Below are 22,481 nucleotides of genomic sequence, written 5' to 3'. Positions count from 1 at the left end.
GAAAATCACCCTAATATGGAGAAAAGGATTTATTAAGGAAATACTTCTTCGTGGAGTGCACAGTGCATGTAGTTTTTTTCCGAAGAACTGAGAAAGGCATTTTTGGTATACACAAATTATGTTACATATTGCATAGGCTGTTAGAAATATTCCAAAATGCATCTCAGGAAAAAAAAAAAATATTACTTTTAAAAGAAATTAGAATGGAGATGTCTATCTACCAAAAATACGAAATCGATCTGTGTGGTTGACACATATTACACATGCACAATAAAAGAGTACATGGTCATGCTAAGCCTTATTGTACAAAATCTTCATGATGGGATATACAAACATTCCATTTTGAGGCAAATGATTACAGCAATAATATAGAGGAAGATTGACCTGTTCAGCATGAAATGGACAAGGAAATGCCAGATGTGCCTCATTTGAACCATGACTGTGCTGCTTGTAACCTCCCATCCACTTCTGCAAAACATGGATATACCACAGCCTTGTAAAAACAATGGGGGTTTATTCACAGATCACAGAATTGTAGTGAATCGAACTGCAAAATGTAGACTAAAATAGCCAAACTGTGCCCATAACTATAGCTGATGATTTTTTCTAAATCAGCTATTGTTGCCTAAATTTACAATTTCATTTATTATACGCTACAGTCTACTTATGTCTTTTAAAATTACTTTATAATAGTATATTCCATAATTAGTGTAAAACATGCTCCTACAAGTTCTCCCACACACAATCATGCTAAATATTCTGAGATAAACATTGTACTACGTAGGCCAATAAATGCTTTATCTTGCCAAGCTTCAAGTCATCTCGTTTACAACACAGCAGCATCTGCTTAAATGGATGTATTAATCATGCAAAAGATAGCGCAATTAACACACCGAGGTCAGCTACTTCTGCTGGTTTCAACATACTAACTGTAAAGCAGCCTGTCCACAATCAAAACAATGATATTCACACTGCCCTTGATAAGTACATAGCCTACCAGTTAGGCTGAAAGACTGAGTTAGCTAGTAGCTGTTCCTCTCTACTAGTCTCTACCATCCTTTCTGGATGGCCATTTCATGTATCTTCCACTCTTTCTCTAGAAGATGTGTTTCATGACATTACCACTAAATTGCTCTCATTCCAACTTCATGCCGAGACACTCTTGCACTATATTGTCTGATTGAATTGGTTATAGTGCCTGGAGTCACCCGTTTCCATCTCTTTATTGAGTAAACACCCATTTTTGAATGAGGGACCTACTGGAGATATAACTAATGTGGAGATCCCGCTACACCTTAGCCATACAAATTTGTACCAACAATGGAAAGCTGTGATGGGATGGGCCAACAGTGATCAGCTGACATTCTCAGCTAGTCACTGCTGCCCATCTCTGCTTGGGTGAATTATTCCTCCGTCTGCATGCCCCCTCTGACCATCCTCCCCTATTGGTAGTGTTTCCTCACCTGCTGCAGTAGAACAGCTGTATGTAACTGCTTCACGTACAACTGCACAATCATGAAAAGATACATGGGACGCCTTCGTAGATTTCTACGAGAGAGCTCATACAGCTGCAGAACATGTACAAAATGGTGATTACTTCTTACATCAAAAAATGTGACTGAAGTAGCACAAAATTATACAAAGTGTTCTACAGCTTTTATAACTTTGCTTTAAAATAGCTTAATGTTAGGTAAGCATTAGAAATCTAATTGCAAAGTGGTTCTCCCACCGACTGTACATCTTTCAATCTGAACTATCACCTAAGCTACCATTGTCACAAGCCTCGGTATACAGGATATGTACAATGCTCCTATGGAATGTTATGAGAGCAGTTGAATGATTATTGGTCACATTTTGGCCTTGCTGGAGCTTATTGCAGAAGTTCCAAATGCAGAAAATTCTGTAACTTTTTTTTTGTTGCAGCTTTTGAATTGCATTGTTAATGTTTAATGTGTTGAAAAGGGAAAGGAGTCAACTCCAATCTTAGGTTTCTCTTTAAAAAGACACTACAGGCACCAAAACAACTTTAGCTTAATAGAGCAGTTTTTGTGTATAGATCATGCCCCTACAGACGCACTTAAATTACTTTATTTATGCAGCCCTAGCCACACCTCCGTACGTATGACTTGCACAGCCTTCATAAACATTTCCTGAAACGACAGAGCTAATGTTTAAAGTTCCTTTATTGCAAATTCGGTTTAATTTTTTTTCTCTGTTAATAGCCTTCTAATAGGCTCCTCTGTGTACGTGTGATTAAAGTTTTATTTACAGTGCAGGAGATAAAACTTCTAAAGCAATTTAACATCTGATGATGCCTATATTGTCCTTTTAAGTTGTTGGGAATTTAAGAGCTATTTCTTAATCCTAATGTTGGCATTACAAATAGACACATCGCAGAGTGTAAGAAATAACAAAAGAGTGACTTTAGAAGTCAGCATTCTTACAGAAAAAAATAAAATTTCAGGTATTCTTTGACACTGGGTTGTTACTGCACAGTGCATCACTAGGCATAATTTGTAACCCTCATAAAATAACTGTTGCAGTTTATTTCACTAAATTGTACAATTAGCACAGAGGGAAGTTTCCTAAGTCTTGCTGTTGGGGTGTTATATACTATTATTAATTTCAATGAACCCCTTTGGCATTGCATTTTCTATTTCATTTCGAAACACATTTTCTGATATTGTAAAACCAAATTAATAATATCATGTAGTACAGTAGTCTCTTTATCAACGTACCTATGTAATTAATAAAAAAAAAAAAAAGGATGTCATGATAATTTATTCAGAATAACCTGGGTTACACTTTGATAAGCCAAAAACAAAATATAAACTACGGAACCAAGAATGAGAATGAATCAAACTGTTTAACCGTTATCTGCATGAGATACATAAAAACCAGACAATCCGGCAGTCGTATCTCTAACATATCTCTCTTGCAGGGGGCACCTGTCTAGCACTTTAGTTCTGGACCACCACTCAGGGTGAGAATACTCTGGTGTGCAAACCATGTTGGATCCCCCATTAATGGCACAAAAGAGCTAAAAATGAATTAGGGGGGAAGAGGGCATCCAAAACTAAATCTGTTAAGCTTTTGTTCATTCTCAATGTAGATTTTAATGTGTATACTTGTTCTTCTTTTATAGACTTAACATTAAGCATCATGTACTTTAATCTAAAAAAATGTGTATCACTCAAAAATATGATAAATCATAAGCCATTTAAAATAAAAAATATTTCACATTTGTATATGTGGGTAGTCAAGAATACTGTTTTACCACGCCAGTGCCATTGACATGCAGCGCATGTCTGTAACATTTTATGCATTTGCATGATGTCATGGTACCCTATGTGTATACAAGTGATGTCACAAGGCTTCATGCTTAACGCTGCTTTCATACTTGCGTAGTACACTTAACAAAGGAGGGGAACTTGCAAAAGAAAAACTATTAACCTGCAAAATGTTTAAATTAATCAAATATTTCTTTCTATATATTTTATGCATTTCCTTCAAAAAGTTTTTGAAAGATGGACATTTGAAGCCTAGAAGGTCCATTTAATCAAAATTAAAAACCAGTATTACAGGCCAAGATTATAATTTGAAAGAGGGCACTTGTTTATATATTATGTATATAAAATCTCGGAAAAGACTTCATAGTCTTACACCTCAAGCTATTCTTGTTAAATTAAAGTTTTTATAATTCTAGGACAATCAACATACTTGTGGTTAAATGTAGCCATGCACAGCCATTGGGTCAAGGGTTAATATTTCTAAGCTAGAATGTTTAAATTAATTTCTAAGTACTCTGCTCATCTAAAGACTTTGGATAGTTGTATTCTAGTACTAATTTGAGTAAGAAAACAATATTAATTATTCATACTACCTATAAGGAGTTACTGGACTATAGTATTGATTTTATGTGTTTTAGCACTTATGAGAAAACCATGAGATGAATACATACATTTCTCTAGTATAGATGCCTGTATAATATATTTTCTTTGCAATACTTAAAAATGGATGTGCTGTTTAAGAATGGTACTGCAAACTATGTTTGTTTTATTTCTTAGACTAACACAACACCTTTGAAATTCTTGCTTGTTAGAGGACGCAATCAACTTTCTGGCACAATGTTGCTCTTAAGGGTTAATCCAATTGCCTTTTCTGCATTGGTCTCACTTAGCAGCAAGTACTGAATTAGTTATACATTGAGAGCATTCAGGCATGTCGTACAGTGTTACACCATCTATATTATTCTAGTACTAACACAACATAGCGACACATTGACTTTTCCAGATATTGGATTATTATGCTATAGAATAAAAATTCGAACTGATGGATTCATTTTTGTGGCTATAATTGTTATTATTATTATTATTGTCATTTATATAGTGCCAGCGTATTCCTCAGCGATTTACAATGTTATTTTAGAATTCTTATTCTTTAGAACGGAGCATAACACCCTAGAACTAGCTAGAAGTCTCCTTAGAATTAAATGGTTTAAAAGAATAAAAAAAAAAAAAATATAGAATGATAAATTATTTGGTATGAACTGAAAAATTGATATCTAAGTACTGAACATTGTTGCGTTTTGTCAGAATGTCATGTAACATAGTAGTGTAATCACCTCTTCATACAAACACACTCTAAAGCTATTTACACTATTGATTGGAGCTGAGTGGGTAATGTTTCCCTTATTTTGCAATACTACAATCCCTATAGCAGACCAGTATAGGCAATGGAAAAAGAAACTCTGATCATACAAAGAGAGATGATACTTGGAAAAATAAAGGTCACATTCTTTCTTGTAATCCCTTCTCTGCCATACCTCACCCCTTCCTGGAATTTATAGAAAGAATATAATAAACATAACTGAAGATTAAAGAACTGAGATCTATATGTAAGTGCAATAGTCATTTCTTCTTTATTAAAAAGGTCTGCTTGCAAGTGATAGCAAAAAAATATAAACGTTATTTATTCTTTGTGATTTAAAATACGGTTTTATCAAAGATAAAATGAAGCTGGTATATGCTTCCATATTGCCAACACGTGTCTGTTTTTTTTTTATCCACTTATTGTACAAAAGGCAAATGCTAAATAGATTTTTATGGATAGGTGAGATTTCATCATTTTTATCCAAGGGCAAATTATTTTTCACAATTGAATTGGGGTGGGGGAGGGTCCTAGCAAAATGAATATTTTTATTATGTCTACTAAATAGTTAAATCGACTCTAAAGTCAAATGCCAGGAAGAAGAAAATACACTTTATTTAGATGAGGCAATGTAGAGACAAATGGATTTATTCACTAAACTGCAAATTGGGGTGTTTTGAAAAAAAAGTCTTGTTTGGCTAAAACAGACAATTTGGAAATAACACACGTACTCGAATACAATTTATATTTTTCGCTTTCATATTTCACAGCATTAAGTTTTTTTTAGAGATTCCCCAATGAAATGTCAAACATTTGTTTGAATTGATACAAACGGAATGACAACAGATAATATTTCTGAAATATTAAATACGTATTATATATATTGCTTTTAATTAAAATCAGTGTTTGGGATAACGTAATGAATGCAAAGTTAGTATCACAATGTGTCAGATAATCTTATTTTATTGGTTTGGAGGAATGGAGAATTTGGAAATTTTTACTGTGTACCGTGTACAATGTGATACAAAATGCATAATAGAATAAGGAAATTATTGTCGGTGCATGTAACTGTACAATAGGGCAAACCCATTTGATTGGTACAGAAACATTTTTTCATTTCTATCATATAAATAGTTGTAGAGGCATGGGCTGGCTTCCAGTAGAGGTGGTACAAACTAACATAGTGGGAGGGATCAAGAAAGTTTGGCAAGGGTTCTCCGCACCCAGGGCAAGAAACAAAATCAAGAAAAACACTGTGCTTTGGGGGGGTTACATAGGCTTATTTGCCATCATGTTCTTTGTCTCTATATATGTAATGAATACAATTATACTTGTTTTAGTCCTTTCTTTTCACATATCAGTTACACCATTTAGCCACTATACATGTGACTGTAATTAGCTTCATTCGATCTCTTATTTCAGTTCCAGTCTGCATTGTTTATCCAGGCCAAAGTCACTTACATATACAAACAATTTTAAAACCAAGTGATTTTCCTTTATTTAATAATGTTAACTATATTTCTCATAGAAGGGAAAGATAGCTTTCTTGTCATTAAAGAAAAACTCAGGTTTCCAGAATTAAGGTGTTCAGCGTATTGTATACTGATCTTTGTTTCTTGATGTACAATGAATTCAAGGTATGATATATTTTGGATTTGACAAGTATATATTTCATAACCTAGGCGAACTGGTTAGAATAAGCGGTAACTAAGCCTCTCTAAATAATGTATGGTAATGACATAATAACGTTTACTTATTGTATTTGTTTGCTAAAGTTTGTGATGTCAATCCTGTTAACACTGTATGTGTGCCTTCCAATAAATTATAAAGTGGAAATAATATAAATACAAAATGCAGGAAATATAGAAAGCAACTCTGGCTATTCTTGTTATATCTGATGTGCATATGAAAAAAGAAATACATAAAAACACACATATATATATATATATATATATATATAAAGAGACAAGTGCACTCAGGGGTCTGAAGTAAATGTAAATAGATGCTTTTATTCAGCACAATTGAACATCAATGTTTCAGTCCTGCCTGACTTTTTTCAATATATATGTATACACACACACACACACACTATATATATATATATATATATATATATATATATATATATATAGTATATATATATAATATATGTGTATCCATATAGACATCTGTCTATATATCTTATTTAAAGTGCTACTATAATTATTGTTAAAATAGAACAGCTCGACTCTGGTGCGAATAGTGAGAGACTGTTCTCTATTCCACCCAGTCTGCTCGCTGTAAAGTAAGCAAAAGATTGCAAATATTGATCTTTGACCTTTTTTTTTTCTCTCGCCAGTGATGCATAAATGGGAGGAGAAATGTGTACAAGGTATTGGAGTCACTAAATTCCCAAGAGTACTGTTTATACGTCTGTGAAACAAAATGTGTGTGTGTGAGTATATGTGTGTGTGGATAGATAGATAGATAGACAGACACTATTTATCCACGTACACTGTGAAATATTGTATACATACACACACTCACAGACAATGTGAGTTACATATTTTAAAAACACATTTCAGAAGTTGACAAATAATTCTCTGACCTGAACAAATATCTATTTGTTCTATATATTAGCTGTTTGTTAATCCAGTGGATATTTCTTAAGCAAAACAATATCTAGGCTAATCAACACAAGAATGCCTGTAAGTTACGGCAGTAAGTTCAATGTCAACCCTGGCCCATTAATGTTAATGTACTTTCATGGTTTTACTGCAAGGGTCAATAAATTATATAAAACATGACTACGTGTTGAAAATAAAATCAAATGAATATATAATTAAAGTATACATTGCTACGTTTTCCATTAGCATTATTTGCAGACATTATTAATATTACAAGAAAATGATCTTTAAAGCTATCCGCAATTAAGATGATACATCTAAATAGCTGTCTAAAAAGGCAATACCACTTACTGAAACTGTTATACACCACATTTAAATTTTACGATTAAACTGATAGTTTGCCATTCATCTGAACGCGCTCGTTGTTCAAATATTAGCATAAAAATATTTTGTTTTTTTTCAAGTCAAGGGGTAATGCCTACATTTAAAAATACATTTTTTTAACTCACCTAAATCTGCCATTTTCTGTTGCAGTCTGGAGCACCCCATGTAGTTAGCGGTAACATGTCATTTAAATTGCAAACACTGAATGAGACCATAAGTAATGGAACATTTACTGGTTACACAACACTGGTAGCTTGAAGTTTTTACAATCTTGTAAGCAGACCTAAATGATACATAAACAGGTATGGCCTGATGGGATACTTTATAGAGGTTCTAATTGATTGAGGAATTTAGCAGTGCAAGGCCAAGCATTGAAAGGTGGTTGTCACTACCGTGTTAAAACACTATACTAGAATCGAACCTTTGGAATTGTTCACGTCTCCAGCACTGACAGGGTTAACTGTACTATAGCATATCATTACACAAAGGACCCACCTGCAACATTCTATAGCAACGAAATGGTGTTCTTCAAATGCATACCTTATTACTGCAATACTGAACACTGGATCTATACATGTATCATGTGTTTTGTACAATACAAACCTTTCATCACATGCAGAAGTGTAAAGTTAACAAAGAAATAACTAAACCCATGTCTTAGTTTTTTTTTTTTTTTTTAGTGGCAATACTTGAAATTTTAGCATTGTCTATAGACATCTAGGTTCTTATCATCAAGCGATGGTCGTGATGAATGTAAATGTGTGATAATGTCTAAAATGGCATGTCATAACAGACAGCCTGACAATAGGTAACTCCGAATAAAAATTAGACAGGTGATTTTTCTCGTCTCCCTTTTTTTTTTCTGGGAGAGATTACCTTAAAATGTTCAGTTATTCTCATCTTAGAAGTCAATAAATAAAAAGCAATTTAAATTACATTTAACAGCATTTTTACTAATGACTATAATTTGTCACAGAGTGTGCCCTGCCGCTATTGAAATTTAGACACACTTTAATTGCCCATGGGTTAGATGGCTAATTGCAAAAAAAAAAAAAAAGTCGTTTTTTTTAATGTAGTCATCATATAGTATGACATTAAATAAGAAGAACAAAAATCTCAACTCTCAAATCTACATGGAGAGAATTGTCTATATCTGTTCTTTATTATGCAATCAGCTCATTTACATAATTTATTAACCATATGACAGGCTGGAGTGTCTGTAATAAATTGCTTAGAAATGCCTTAAAAACCCTGGTGACTGCAGGGTTAAGCATATAGAGTAGTTTGCAGGCAAGTCATCACTCTACATAGGTAGAATACATTCAAAAAATTAAAACAAAGAATACCATATAGAGAATTGTTTGCTTCTTTTCAGTGTTAAATAACATTTATATTGCATTTATAATCAGGAAGTGAGTGAGTGAGTGTGTGTGAGTGAGTGAGTGTGTGTGTGAGTTTGTTTGTAAATGCACTTGTTCTTTACACAAAGCGACAATATCGTTTTTTTGTTTATTTTAATACTGTTTACTTGAACTGGAAAGTTATTTCCAATTGAAAATTATTGTGAAAGAAAGCACAATTCTGCTAGATTCCTAATTATGATGAATCATTTATTCCAAGCTTCAACATATTATCTAGTTCTGTACAAGATGATTAGATATAGTTTTCCAAATGCAATACACACAGACAATTAAATATTGTATATTAATATTTAGAATTTTGTCACTGATTTGTGGACATTGGGGGCATGCACAAAAAAAGGTATTTTTTTTTCTTTAAAAAAACACCCAATCGTACACATTCAGGGCAACTTGTATCCATTTACATCTAGCTCGGTTAACACCTGTGTGGTTTTAAGTTACATGTTCCTGTAGAGCAAATGTCAAATAAAGGAATTTGCAGAGACCTTAGGAATTTTCTGGGGAAAGAAAACATAATGGACTTAACTATTAAACTACTGGAACTTTTTTTTTTTCTCAAATCAAAAAAGGCAATATTGGTTTGGAAGAACAAATGTCTATGCCTGGCATGTGAAAATGAATGTAAGTTTTAGAACATAGAACCTTGAAGGAATAACTATAGCTAAGAACTAGAGAGTTGGAGAAGGAAATGACAATAGATAGATAATGATAAAATCAAACTTCACAAAAATTAAAAAAATTTCACATTGGTTTTTTTCATTTATTGACATATTAAAAGAAATTGTAGCTATATGTTTTCTGCAATGCACATAGGTAAGGCACCTTTTTTATTGAATAATGGAATTATTTTTCTTTAAATTAAAGCATGTCACTAAAGTGCAAAGGTTGTGCTGTAAGGTTAAATGCTTGTGGCCAGTTACAATAAATAGTAGAGGTCATCTAGCTTAAATAAAGAGCAATTGTATATTTTTTTTGTGATTTAACAGATTGTATCATATAAACAGCAATCCGGCATCCAAAAATGGGATCTTGAATATAGCGTAACTGTGTTTATTTTTTTTTATTTTTCTACAACAAAAATAGCCTCCTTGAAAAAAGTAGACAGAAAAACGTACTCTTAAATAGTTTTTTTTTTTTCTCATATAATTAGGTTTTTACTATTGGTTATTAACACTCTACATGCCACAGGGGCGTGAAAAACACTTGGTATTATTGCTGGTGCTCACAGCTTTATATTTGCTCACTTACACCTAAAACCTGGGAGAGAAAAAAAAAATCTTAAGTCTAGTTTTGAGCTAAATGGTTCAAAGAAAAAAAAATATTATAAATCACACAGATTTGTAACTAAGAATTTAAAGTACTATAATTTAATCATTGATTAATTTAATCATATATCTCAGAATCCCTTAAATAGTTAATAGAAAAAGTGCAACTGTGCATACGTGTGTAAATATATGTGTGTGTGTGTGTGTATTTGGCTTAAGTTATTAAAATTAAAAAATATATATTTTACATGACATGGTAATACTTAATTCTCATTAAACTATTCAAATTTATTCAAAATTTAATTCCACGTCTCTGGCATATATTCTGTACAAAGGTATGTGAGCATAATTCAGTAGTCTGAATAGTCATACTGTATGGTACATTTGATATTTTACACCCTAATAAATCAACAATGCACTTAAATGCAGATTTTATTAAATAAATATTTTTATTCAAGGCATTTGCTCTAAAAAAAATTAAATGTCTTCCTGGTTCGAACATACTTATTATTTTATTTAAAAAAAAACAAAAAAAAAACAATACAGGGGAATTGATCTTAAAATAATAATAATAAAAAATGAACAAAAATCATTTGTTTTCATGTAAATTTGAGTAGCTGCAGTAAATATCATAATTTTTAAGTGTTATTTTCAAGTACGTTTCAATGGATTGTATGATATTTCAGGAGACTGAAATGCTGTTGTCTCTTATCAATTAGTCAAATACTGTAACGGCAAAATTAAAAAAATAATCTTAAAAAGACACTTCTTTAAGTAACCCCGTTTAAACCTGAGAAAGAAAAGCATCCAAACAGACCAATTTATGCTCTGGCTTGGGCAAAGCATGGGAATACTGATGTGCTATAGAATCTGCTCTGCATGCTAAAGACTCATTCTTCAAATAGTAGCCCTCCTGAGCTGAGCATTAAACAGGGACAAAGAGGCAAACAGCGAACAGTGGGGGCTACTATTCACGCTTCAAAACCCAAAGCTAAAAAGCCAACCAAAACCATGGCCATTAAATATTGCACTTTAAACCGTCTAAACTATTTCCCCCTATAATATTTTCTTTAATTTTTTATATCTTTTTGAATATCTTTTGATCCTATAATGGCCTTCTTCAATAAAGGCCATAGATTAACACTGATTAAAGGTTGGAAACCTTTATTATTGCTATATTGAATTTCACCTTATTACCAAAAATTGGTTTAAGGCAGATTTTTTTTTTTTTTTTTGTTAATCGTTGCATTTAAAGTACAAGATATTTAGGCACCAGTCCTCTCTACACACGCTTACATATCATTTGTTAAATCCCTGTAACTTAAAACTGAATAAAACAAACACAATGAACTAGGAAACTTGTGAAAATAAAGTTATATTCAACTGAATGTAAAGAACATACAGAATATATTGATGCAAAATAAAATTAAAAAATAAATTACAGCAACATACTTCTGAAACTTTAAATATTTTCAAAATAATCAAAACTATTCAACATGAATAAAACATTCAACAAAACATCCCATAGAATCCAGCAACAATAATATTGTTTAATATCATCTATCAATAATATCTATCAATGTATTTCTCTGTATAAATATATATTAGAAAGGGTACAGATTACATACACTGTTGTACAACTTTCTTAACATATAGGGAAGCCTGAACGACAGCATCTTTTCTCTTCGTCATCAACAAATATTTGTTATCCCAAAAAACAACATTAAATAATATTTTTTATGCATAGATTGGTATTTTATGTGTGTATGTATACATAGGCACACACATATCTAGGCATATTAATATAAGAATAAAAAATGTATATGTGTGTGTGTTTCATATATATATATATATATATATATATATATATATATATATATATATATATATGTTACTCACACAGATACATACACATTTAAAACAATCTCACATATAGGTAAAAACAAAGTAGATTCCCTCAATGATAAGAATCTATGTTTCTCTTCCCAGGATTTTAAATTGAACTGTAAACATTGATTACCCTCTGTCCTTGCCCTGCAGGTAGCTCCCATTAATTAACTGATAGCATTTTATCATGACAATAATAGGTAGGCATAGTGGCTCTTTGTTAGGGGGTGAAATGGACTGGATGTTTGCGGTTTAGCTTCAATTTTATTACTAAATCATCCACGTAATATTTATTGTACTGACTCACAGTTTTCCAACTGGGAATTTAGATTTTAGCTTTTAGCTGTATGTAGATGCATAAGGAACAGTTTGCACAGTATTTTAAATGCTTGCTTAGTTAAACCTGAAATTAATTTAGAAGGGGGAATTAGTAAAACTAAGTCACTGCATTTTCTATATGGATGTTTTCATTTCTGGTCACTGGGAACCTAAATAATATATTGAAAGGATATACCATGAACATCGAAATGCTATAAAATTATGTTAACAACTGTAAAAAAATAAGGAAAAATGCATATATTCAATTTATGTAATTAAATATATACCTTCTTTGTTGGTTTGTTGGCTCTTTGATTTTTCCCAAGGTGTAATAGATTTGTCTTCTTCTTCTCCCTCCATCAATGATTTCTCATTAGGCATGTACCAGGTTGAATTATGTTCTGCCATAAGAGAGTCAAGGTCTATAGTACTCATAGAATTTTTGACATTGTCTGAGCAACAACTGTTCAAATCACTGTCCACATTTTGAGAAGTACAGTCATTTTTTTTATTCTTCATCCCCAAGGGCTGGTCCTCAGAAATGCTGAACTGCTGTCTCTGAAGCTGTATCTGTGCTTGGAGAATCTCTAGAGGGTGAATCTCATCCTGGGTAGATGTGCTGGTTGGAGTACGCACCTGTTCCATCCCTGGGGTCCCAGGGTGACCCCCACCAGTGCTACTCAAACCATAACTGTCCGGGAGAGAGGTAGTGTTATTTAGCAAGTTTAGACCCATTGTTTTTTGTCCATTAAGAATTCCATGTTCACCCCGCTGAATTTTTGGAGACCCTGTTACCATAGGACAGCTACTGGGTTTTGATATGTTGTTATCTGAACTAGATGAAACTTCATCTTCATTGCCATAAGTGGTGTTGACATCTTCTGGAAAGTCAACATGAGGTGAGCTGCTGTCAGATTTAGTCACACTTTGAATTCCACTATCCAAAGATGACATGAGGTCAGGTTGGTCACTAAGAAGTAACTCACCCCCTTTTCCCCAAGACGGAGAGGTCAAGGGCTTGTCATTTGGAGTCCCCCCAGCTTCTCCTGGGTTGGCTGACTGACCCTGCTGCCCTGGACTCACCACAGTACCACCACTATCTGCAGAATACTTATCAAAGTAGTTACCTGGACTTACATGTCCACTGTCTCTTTTTCTCCTGCCCCTCCCTCGTCCACCACCAGTCACTGGTTTGCCATCATTCCCAGGAGTGGCTTCAATACTGTAGTTTGGGGATAAACTAGTTTCACCCTGTGTGGGCTGAGCTGCCGCACTTTGCCCTACAGACTTACTGTTGGCATTGGAAGCACCCGGCACCTGGTTGCTCTGGGATGAGCCCCCTGGAAAATAATCTGAACTAGTGTTATTCCCAGTGTTGCTATTTATGTCACTCTCTGTTTGGCTTAATTTTCTCTTTCCTTCTGCTTGACTTTTTTTATTAAATGTTACATTAAGATTTGGAGCACCTAAGCTAGCAATCATATTCTGGCAAGCTGTAGAGAGGGCAGCTAAGCAGCTTTGTCCAAACATATTTTCTTTAGTATTAGATTTACTAAATGAACCAAGGGATAGTGCCCCCAATTTACTGGCTGTGGACCGCTGGCTGGCTTGAAAATCTGATTGTGGTGGATAAGAACCTGGTGAGGAATTTACACCTTGTGGATTGTGTGGGGTTGACTGTCTATTTGACCCAACAAATGGAAATCCTGGCTGCCCCCCTATGGCTGGACCTGTGAAATCTGGAGCCCCCCTCCTGTCTGTCGGGGTACTGTTAATACCCACCCCTCCACCTGGTGACTGCATTTGGGAAAGGTTAGCCATATTATTTCCAAACTGAGAGTGCATTCCGGGAGAATGCAGAGACTGAACGTGTCCTTCTCCCGGTATCCCTAAAGGCTCCTGCATACCTATCCTATTAACACCTGGCCTGAACAGCAAATTTGACCCATTTTGTTGTAAACTAATGTCATGAGATGCAGGATCAGGAGGAAGACTTGACCCACCCATCCTCCTTTGAAGAATATCTCCAGGTGGATGAGGGCCAGGAAACCAGGCATTCTCTTGAGCCACATGTGGGTTTTGGGGGTCAAAATTACCAATCCTGCCCCCTTCTCGATCAAAATTAGGCTGCGGCAGATTCCCCACCTGAGCTCCATGAACAATGCTGTTTTGATTAACATCCCCATGATGGCCCAATTGCTGTAAATTAGCTTGTCTCATTCGTTGCTGCTGGTTTCTGGAAGCCATTTGTTTAATTATCATTGCTGCATTCTGTCTCTGTTGAAGGGATTGATGATCTGAGCTGGGGTGTTGCAGAGTTGGGCCAGGGGGAAAAGTTTCTGGCACTTGAGGAGTATAGTCACCTGGAAGGCCAGTATACGCAGAGGGAGATAAATGACTGTCAATGCCAGCATTGTGAATGCTACTGTTATTCCAAGCAGCACAGTTATCCACACCATGATTATTTGGAAAGTCAAACCTGGGCCTTTTAGTGACATTCATATAAGGAGCATCAAAATGCTGCAATCTTTGATTTGAAGGTTGCTGTGGAGGTCCTTGTTGCATATTGAACATTGATTCTGAATACGGATGCATATTTCTATTCTCCAGTCTATGAATAGGGTATTCAAACTGTGAATGTTGGTTCTGCATTACTGGTCCATTGTCCTGTAAGTTTGGGTTAGAGTTATTGGCTTCTGTTTGCTGTTGCCTGGTAATTGCTGGGGGGCATGAGTTTTGTCTGGCAAGTAAAGCAGACTGCTGTTGCTGCTGCTGCTGCTGCTGTAGGAGGGGATGTCTGGCATTGACTGCAGGCTCAATGCCTGCGGGTATTTTTCGTGACCCCCCAAACCTTTCAAAGAAAACCCCGTGCTGCGGCTGTGGATGCACTTTGGACATTCCGACTATGCCAGGAGGCCTGGGTAAAACAGAAGTGCTAGGGAAGCCACCACTGGGGACCTGCCTTCCGGCCGCATAATGGCCCTCAGATTCTGAAGGAGAGTACACAGGTACCTCAAAGTGTCCAGAAGGGCCATCACTAGGATAATTGTATTCCAAGGGATCAACACTTCCTTGGCTATGGATTCTCCTTTGTTCCAAATTGTGAGAATCAGAGGAGGTGGATGAAGGAAGCCCATGAAAGGATGCAGCACGATTTGGAGACTGGTCTAAAGGAAGACAGGGTGCAGGGACAGCATGATTAGAAGCACTAGAGTTAGGGTGTTGAAAATCAGGAATATTACCTGATCTCTGCTGTCCAAATCCTTCTCCGGAAGATTGATTCTCTGCCATTTGTTCATAGCCCTCACCAAAGGCTTGCTGGTTTCCAAGATTATTGTTGTAACCCATAAGCCGACCACCATGCAAACAAGATGCAGTGGCATCAGGCCCACCAAAACTGCCACTGAAGTGAGGGTGGTGCTGGTGAGAATGAGTATTAGGGTGACCATGGTGATGCTGCTGATTATTGAAGAAACCATGAACAGGCTGTGGTTGCATTCCCCCAGCGTGGATTTCTGAGTGCCCCCTGGCATGGTACCCATAGGGTTCACCGTTTAAGTTGAGATTCATGCCTAACATGGCAGGTTCGTTTAAAGCTCCAATTGCAGGATCCACAGTCCCTGAAGTCCCTCCAGAATGGAATGCAGGGTTTTTGAAATGAGAGCTCATATTCATCCCAGGCTGGGTGAAGTTTCTCTCTCCTTGGCCAGCGCTTCTGCTATTGATCTGTGGCTCAAATTGCTCCAGCCCAAACATAATTCCAAACTGATCAATAAGGCATGACAGTTCTTTCCACCAATAATGCTATTACACTCAGTTCTCCCAATGCCAGAAAATCAAAGCAGGTCTGTTTAAAATAAAAAGGGCAAAGACTCACCAAATGCATACAGATCTCTGCACAGTCTTTGGAGGCTAAATCCGACTGTGAGACGTAGAGGCAATGTTGTGTGCAGTATTCACAGATGAGCTCACATGTTGTAATCTGATAGGGCTTGTGCTGTGAGATCACAAGTAAACACTTTCTTCTTCTTGGGATTTCATGCAGAGCTGGATCGGTTTAAACAGCCGCTTTCACTTCTACTCAACAATAAAAACAGAGATCCAACGTACACCGGGCTAGTCTGAAAAGTGATTGTTCAGCAACACAGAAGTTCTGGTATCGGTAGTCCAAATGAATCTGTGCAAAATACACACGAGATTAAAATAATGAATCTGTGCAGTCCAGTCCCTTGACAGCGTGTGTAGCCAATGCTGCTTTTCTGCAGGGAAGTAGCACTAGCTTTCAGTCACTTGTATATCTCTCCGGAGCTGGATATGTCCAACTGATTGCAACTTTCAGCTTTTCCACCTGCATTGTAGAAATTGTCTAAGCCCCACAATAGCTCTGGCTGCCATCTGGTTTGGAGAGGGGATTTTTGGATATGCAGGTCAAGCTGTAAGCAAAGCTTTCATTCAGTCTATACAAGGAGCATGGATCTGGCTGATGTCCCCAGTGCAGAGACTGATGTTCCAAGTCACACGTTGCTGCCGTATCCTTAGCAGCGAGCACAGTACCTGAGGCACTGGTCTCTGACCCTGAAGCACTGTCTGCTGCCCCCGGAGTACTGTTGTTGCTGTCCCCAGCCAGTGCTAGATCCTCAGTGCACTCTCCATGCACACAGCAGTGTATCCCTTTTGTTGTATGCTGTGCACAATGAACAAGCAACCCTTGTGGCTCCAGGCTTGGAAGCTAAAGTGAGGAGGGAGGGAGGGGGGGCTATGAGGAGTCTGTGTGTTACAGGCAGGAGGATTTTAATGTGAGATCCCTCACTCTGCGAGTCTCCCTTCTCAGATCATCCAGCCCCACAGAGCAGCAACAAGTTTTGCATACAGCAATCAATTTCTCTCACACGCCCCCAACCAATGTCAGAGCAGGGAGGGGGTGCGGCTATCACTTAAGGTGGTCTTGCCACATTACTACAGTAAAACACCTATAAAGATCTGCCATTTATTTCCATCATATAACAATATAGCTGGGTGAAATCAAGCCTGTCCGTCTGTCTTTACGTACATGACCATGTTGTATTCCCAGAAGTGCAGCTGGTTACTGGGAGAGATCAGCTCTGTCTAACAGCAAGCAGTATCCTTTTGTTACGGGCTCCCCCTTCTTTGAGAATCAGACCAAGAACTGGCACAAAGAGAGAAAACAATGTGCTTTTTTTTTTGGGGGGGGGGGGGGGGGGGGGTGGAAGGGGGTTAGAGTGAAGGAGAACAGAGTGGATTGTTTGTGTTAATTATGCCCAGATCTTGCTTGTGTTAGGATTTACCCAGGCTGGGCACATTGCACTTGCTGAAGTTTTTGGTACTGCTAAGTGCATTTGATTATATCTCGGATGTGTACCTTTCTCATTCCCGTATCTGCCTGACAATATGTGTGGATGTATTAATGTTAACGTGTCTTTCAGTCACTACATACATGATTTTCTCATTATATGTATATGTAAGAACATACAGCACGTGTGAAGTCAGGATGTTGCAAAAAATAAAATAATGTTAAGCTGATTAATTATGCAAAATAGGCAGCATGCATTTTGGAAATGTGTTATAAATGTGTATGCAAACTTGTAAACTACACAAAGTTAAATGTTACTTGTGTATATACACATACATACACACACATAAATATATATATATACATACATACATTCATACATATATAAAATTACATTACACATGTCTGTGTATAAACAATATATTATATACACTACACATTTTTTTATGCATGTTTGTGTGTATATACATATATGTATACACACATAAAATAATTGTGAGTGTATGTATGTGTGTGTTTGTGTGTGTGTGTGTGTATATATATATATATATAGAGAGAGAGAGAGAGAGAGAGAGATATACACATTGTTACTGTTATTAAATTAAATTAAAATGCTTTTATTTAGTTTAATATTTAAATCACTTGATATATATATAAAGTGTACGTAACATGCATACATACGTGCACACTATAGTAAAACATTTATTTGAATGTTTGCCTTATTGCGTAAATCATCTGCCTACTTGATCTAACACAAACATGCATGCAGTGTAAGGTTTCCTTTACCCGGCGTACAGGAATATGTAATGGAATGTGCCTTTTACCAAGAGAACTGATATGTTAGCAGAAGACAGAGACATACAATACAGGACAACATGCAATTGTGCTTAAAGTACCTAACTATTGCTGATATTGGGAGTGTGGTGCTATTGCTTCAAACCTCTCCACTGGTCCTGGGATGCTTGTTGTTAGTTTCCTGTTCGATTCTGACATTTACCTAGTACCTACAATATTGTGTTATTAAATAACACGGAGATATGCTTGTTTTAAGCAGCTAAATTGGCTCACAGTGAGTTCAGGCTCCTTAAAGATCAATTAGTCTGGAAAGACTACGAGGCAGGATTGAAATATAAAATCAATAAGTGTAATTTAATATCTGCACTGATCTTTATGAAAAAAATCATCTCACTAATTTTAGTTAAACTATTCAGATTTCTCTCTACACTTTGTGAAATGTACCCTATCAATTATTCAAGGAATTAAGACATTGCAAAAAAAAGCTTAATAGAGACACAGAAAAATAAGTGACACAGATTCTGAGCATGTTAATCAAATGTAAATAGCTCCTATAAAATTCTATCATTTCTTTAATGCTTCAGAACAAATATGATTCTATTGATGCACTCTTCAGAATAAAATACCCTTATAGAAATATTTTGCTGTAGCATTGTTATTTCAAAGTGTTTTTTTTGTTTGTTTGTTTTTTGTAAAAGGACATTTAGCTACTTTTAGAACCATTTATTTTCTAGATATCCAGTGCCCCACAAGTCATTTGTTTCACTGTAAAATAATTTAATTTATGATGTTGACACTTTGTGTGCCAGAGCTGAATGTATATATATATATACCTGTTTGGTTTCTAAGACATCAGTATAAGGTCATCTAAAGAAATGTGTTTTGTCTTCCAAAACAAAACTAATAGGTGAAAATAAAGATAATAAAAATGAGAATGAAAATAATACTAATAATGATAAATAAGGTTGTATTAAGTCCAGGCATGTGTAGATTGAAGGAGGAGGGAGGCCATTTGTATATTGCAGTAGATTTTTAAAAGGATTTTCCTGCAGGATCTGGATGCTGAGCTGTGATTAAATATTGATTTTGTGTAATTAGTTTTCATGTGAACTATCCTCCTCGCTGATGGCTTAGAGATTTCACAAGTAAAAAAAGAAATAGATTTGGTCATGGAAATTATTAGTTTGCAAAGTGTCAGGAACGGGGACCTACAAGGCGCAGATTGGCACCGTTTATATGGGGTGGGGAGAAAGGAGAATCGTGGTGTTTAGTATAGAAATTGGAATTTGGACATAATTTGTAATAATTTATGCATTTCCAAGTTAAATCCATTTCGCCCTTTAAGAGACACAAAGCAGATCTCAAGGGGCATATCTGTTATAATTCACAGACCTTTTATTTATTAGACAAAAGTTCTAAGATGACGCTATCTGAAAACCTGAAGAATTTGATTCATAAAGCTTTTTATTCTTTCATTTTTGTTAAAGATATTTATTTCTGGTGTAGTTAAATAAATTAAATAAATTGTGCCTTCCTTGCTTGTTTTTCTTCTACATAAAAAAAGACAATCTAACACTAATTATCAGTAGCCCAAGTCCAAAGGGGTTGTATCTCATTATATGTAACAATTTAATTTTCATTTTTTTATTTTGCGATTTTTTTTTTAGTTCAAAGTCAGTTCAAGAGGAGTACTTTTTGTGTGAATGCGCAACAGAGCTAGAGGGAAATTCTTTCAAACTGCCACAGTGCCCCCTAGTGGCCATGAAGTCAGTTTAACACAAGAAAACAAGCAATTTATTTATTCTTTTGAAGTATTTATTTACTTGTATATCTATGTATATATATATATATATATATATATATATATATATATATATATATATATATATATATATAAACCAAAGCTATTTTATATACATTTTTTTTTTTAAGTCTAACAAATTCAAATGCTTTTAAGTCAGATGTGTAGGTTGGAAAACAGAAAACTGTACATGAGTTATTCTTTCTCATTTTTGAACCAAGATTGGGGGATCCCTATTCATATTCTAGGAGTTGAACATATCACGTGACTTTATAACTAGGAATTAATTTCAGTATTACAGCTAATTTGCAGATGTAAAACCCAGACAGAAAGAAATTCGACAGATTTACGGTCATAGTTTACTTTTTTGTCCATTTCGTTTTTTATTTTAAATATAGTATAAAACATGATTATGTAAACATAATTAATTATGGTGGACAATTTAAGCTACATCTGAAGTATGTTAGAGAAAATGTTATTTTATTTGATATAGTCTTTAACATAATTTAATGTACAGTAATAAAGAACTAACCATTATTACACGTAATAAAACTGATGATTGATTTACTATATGTTTGCTGCTATGTGTATGAAGTCTCATTCAGCCAACCCAATGCATTATTTAAAACATTTTACATAAAAAAGTTTTAACTAATTTACGAATAAGTTAGTCTTGAGAATTAGCTATTAGAAAATGTTGAGTTTATTACAGCTATCATAGCAATTTACATTTGACAACAACATAGATCTCTGTATGATACTTAATAATTGATCCTTTTTAACAAAAACATATGATGTTGGGGTGGTATCTGAAATAACCTAGATGTTCAAAAATGTACTGAGTAGATTTCTTTAAAACTGCCATAGCGCCCCCTACTGGCTAAAAACAAATGGTATATTGAGTGTATAAACAAGAATCACATCTGTTTATTTATTTTTTTAGTATACTTATTTATTTTCTAAAGCACCTCCTAATCTTAGCTGTAAATTATGTTCTAAGCTCTGTACGTATTTAAAGGGCAGTGATTAAGCCTATCCCCACATAATTAAGCCAAAAAAAAGACACTATATTTCACAAAATAAATGCACTTATTTTACTGCCTTAAATGCAAACAATGCCAGTCTTAGTAGCATTATATATAGCCAAGGTTGCACACACAAAAAGTAAATACTGTTTTTAGACCGTTAATGGCCGCTGTCTATTCTAGTGTATATATTTCTACCTGTAAAAAATGTGAGTATTGTTGCTTACATATTCATATATATAAAAACATTTACATTTAAAATAAAACTATTTTGTTTGTATTTTCAAATTGTTTGTACTGATCTGAAACATTATCTTCTTCTCCACATTTAAAAAATACTTAATGGATTCTCTACATGGAAATTCTACAGATGTCTTTAATAGTTTGTTTTATATACGTTAATGCACAGTGACAGACAGCTAAACATACTTCAGATAAAAAAAAGGTGAAACCTTTAGTACTCATAGGTTTTATGTGGATTATGAATGCTAAGTTATTTCTCCGTGGCATTTAAAAATATTCAAAAAGCCGGTGAGAATGCATGTTTCGATCAGTCTAGTACCTATATGCAGGAAAAACAGGTCGGTGAATTATGTAACAAAACAAGGTTATCGAAACAATATATGTTTACATGTTTTTGGGTGCATAAGGAACTGATTAAAAGGAACATTTTGGATTGCAATCTTGCCTCAATTATCATCACTACTTGGCGTCTTGTTTGATTTTTTTTTTTTTTATGACTGCCCTGTACTTTTTGTTTGCGCCCTATTAAGTGAGCACAGTTTATTAAAGATCCTTTTTGTAACGGTGGATGGAGTGCCCACTGTAAAATTCTTAGTAAACAACTGCTTGCAATAGTAACAAAGTGTGCAACATGCCTTACACTGCATGTACTGTTGAAACTCAAAGAGCTAGACCAAGATAAAGTCATGTTGAGATTTGATGGAAAAAGTCACCACGAGGGGCCCGAAAGGGAGAATCATAAAAATAATTAATTTCTAAAGAAAATATTTTTCTT

The 22,481-nt window shown here is 35.0% G+C and overlaps 1 protein-coding gene across 2 annotated transcripts in view; it reads right to left on the bottom strand.

Moving 5' to 3' along the window:
* The window catches only part of MN1 (MN1 proto-oncogene, transcriptional regulator), a 63,681-nt gene extending 47,207 nt beyond the window's left edge, over positions 1 to 16,474 (bottom strand). For both annotated transcript variants that reach the window (XR_010090878.1, XM_063454621.1), the window contains exon 1: positions 12,819 to 16,474. Coding sequence is in view for 1 of the 2 variants with exons in the window: in XM_063454621.1 (XP_063310691.1) it covers positions 12,819 to 16,287 (3,469 nt within the window). In the remaining variant the exon portion in view is untranslated. The remainder of the gene's footprint in view (positions 1 to 12,818) is intronic.
* Positions 16,475 to 22,481: the final 6,007 nt, after the last annotated feature.

Source organism: Pelobates fuscus, chromosome 5, assembly GCF_036172605.1.
Source record: "Pelobates fuscus isolate aPelFus1 chromosome 5, aPelFus1.pri, whole genome shotgun sequence".
NCBI classification, from domain to species: Eukaryota; Metazoa; Chordata; class Amphibia; order Anura; family Pelobatidae; genus Pelobates; species Pelobates fuscus.
The sequence above is the reverse complement of the archived record's forward strand: the minus strand, read 5'-3'. Positions and strand labels throughout refer to the sequence as shown.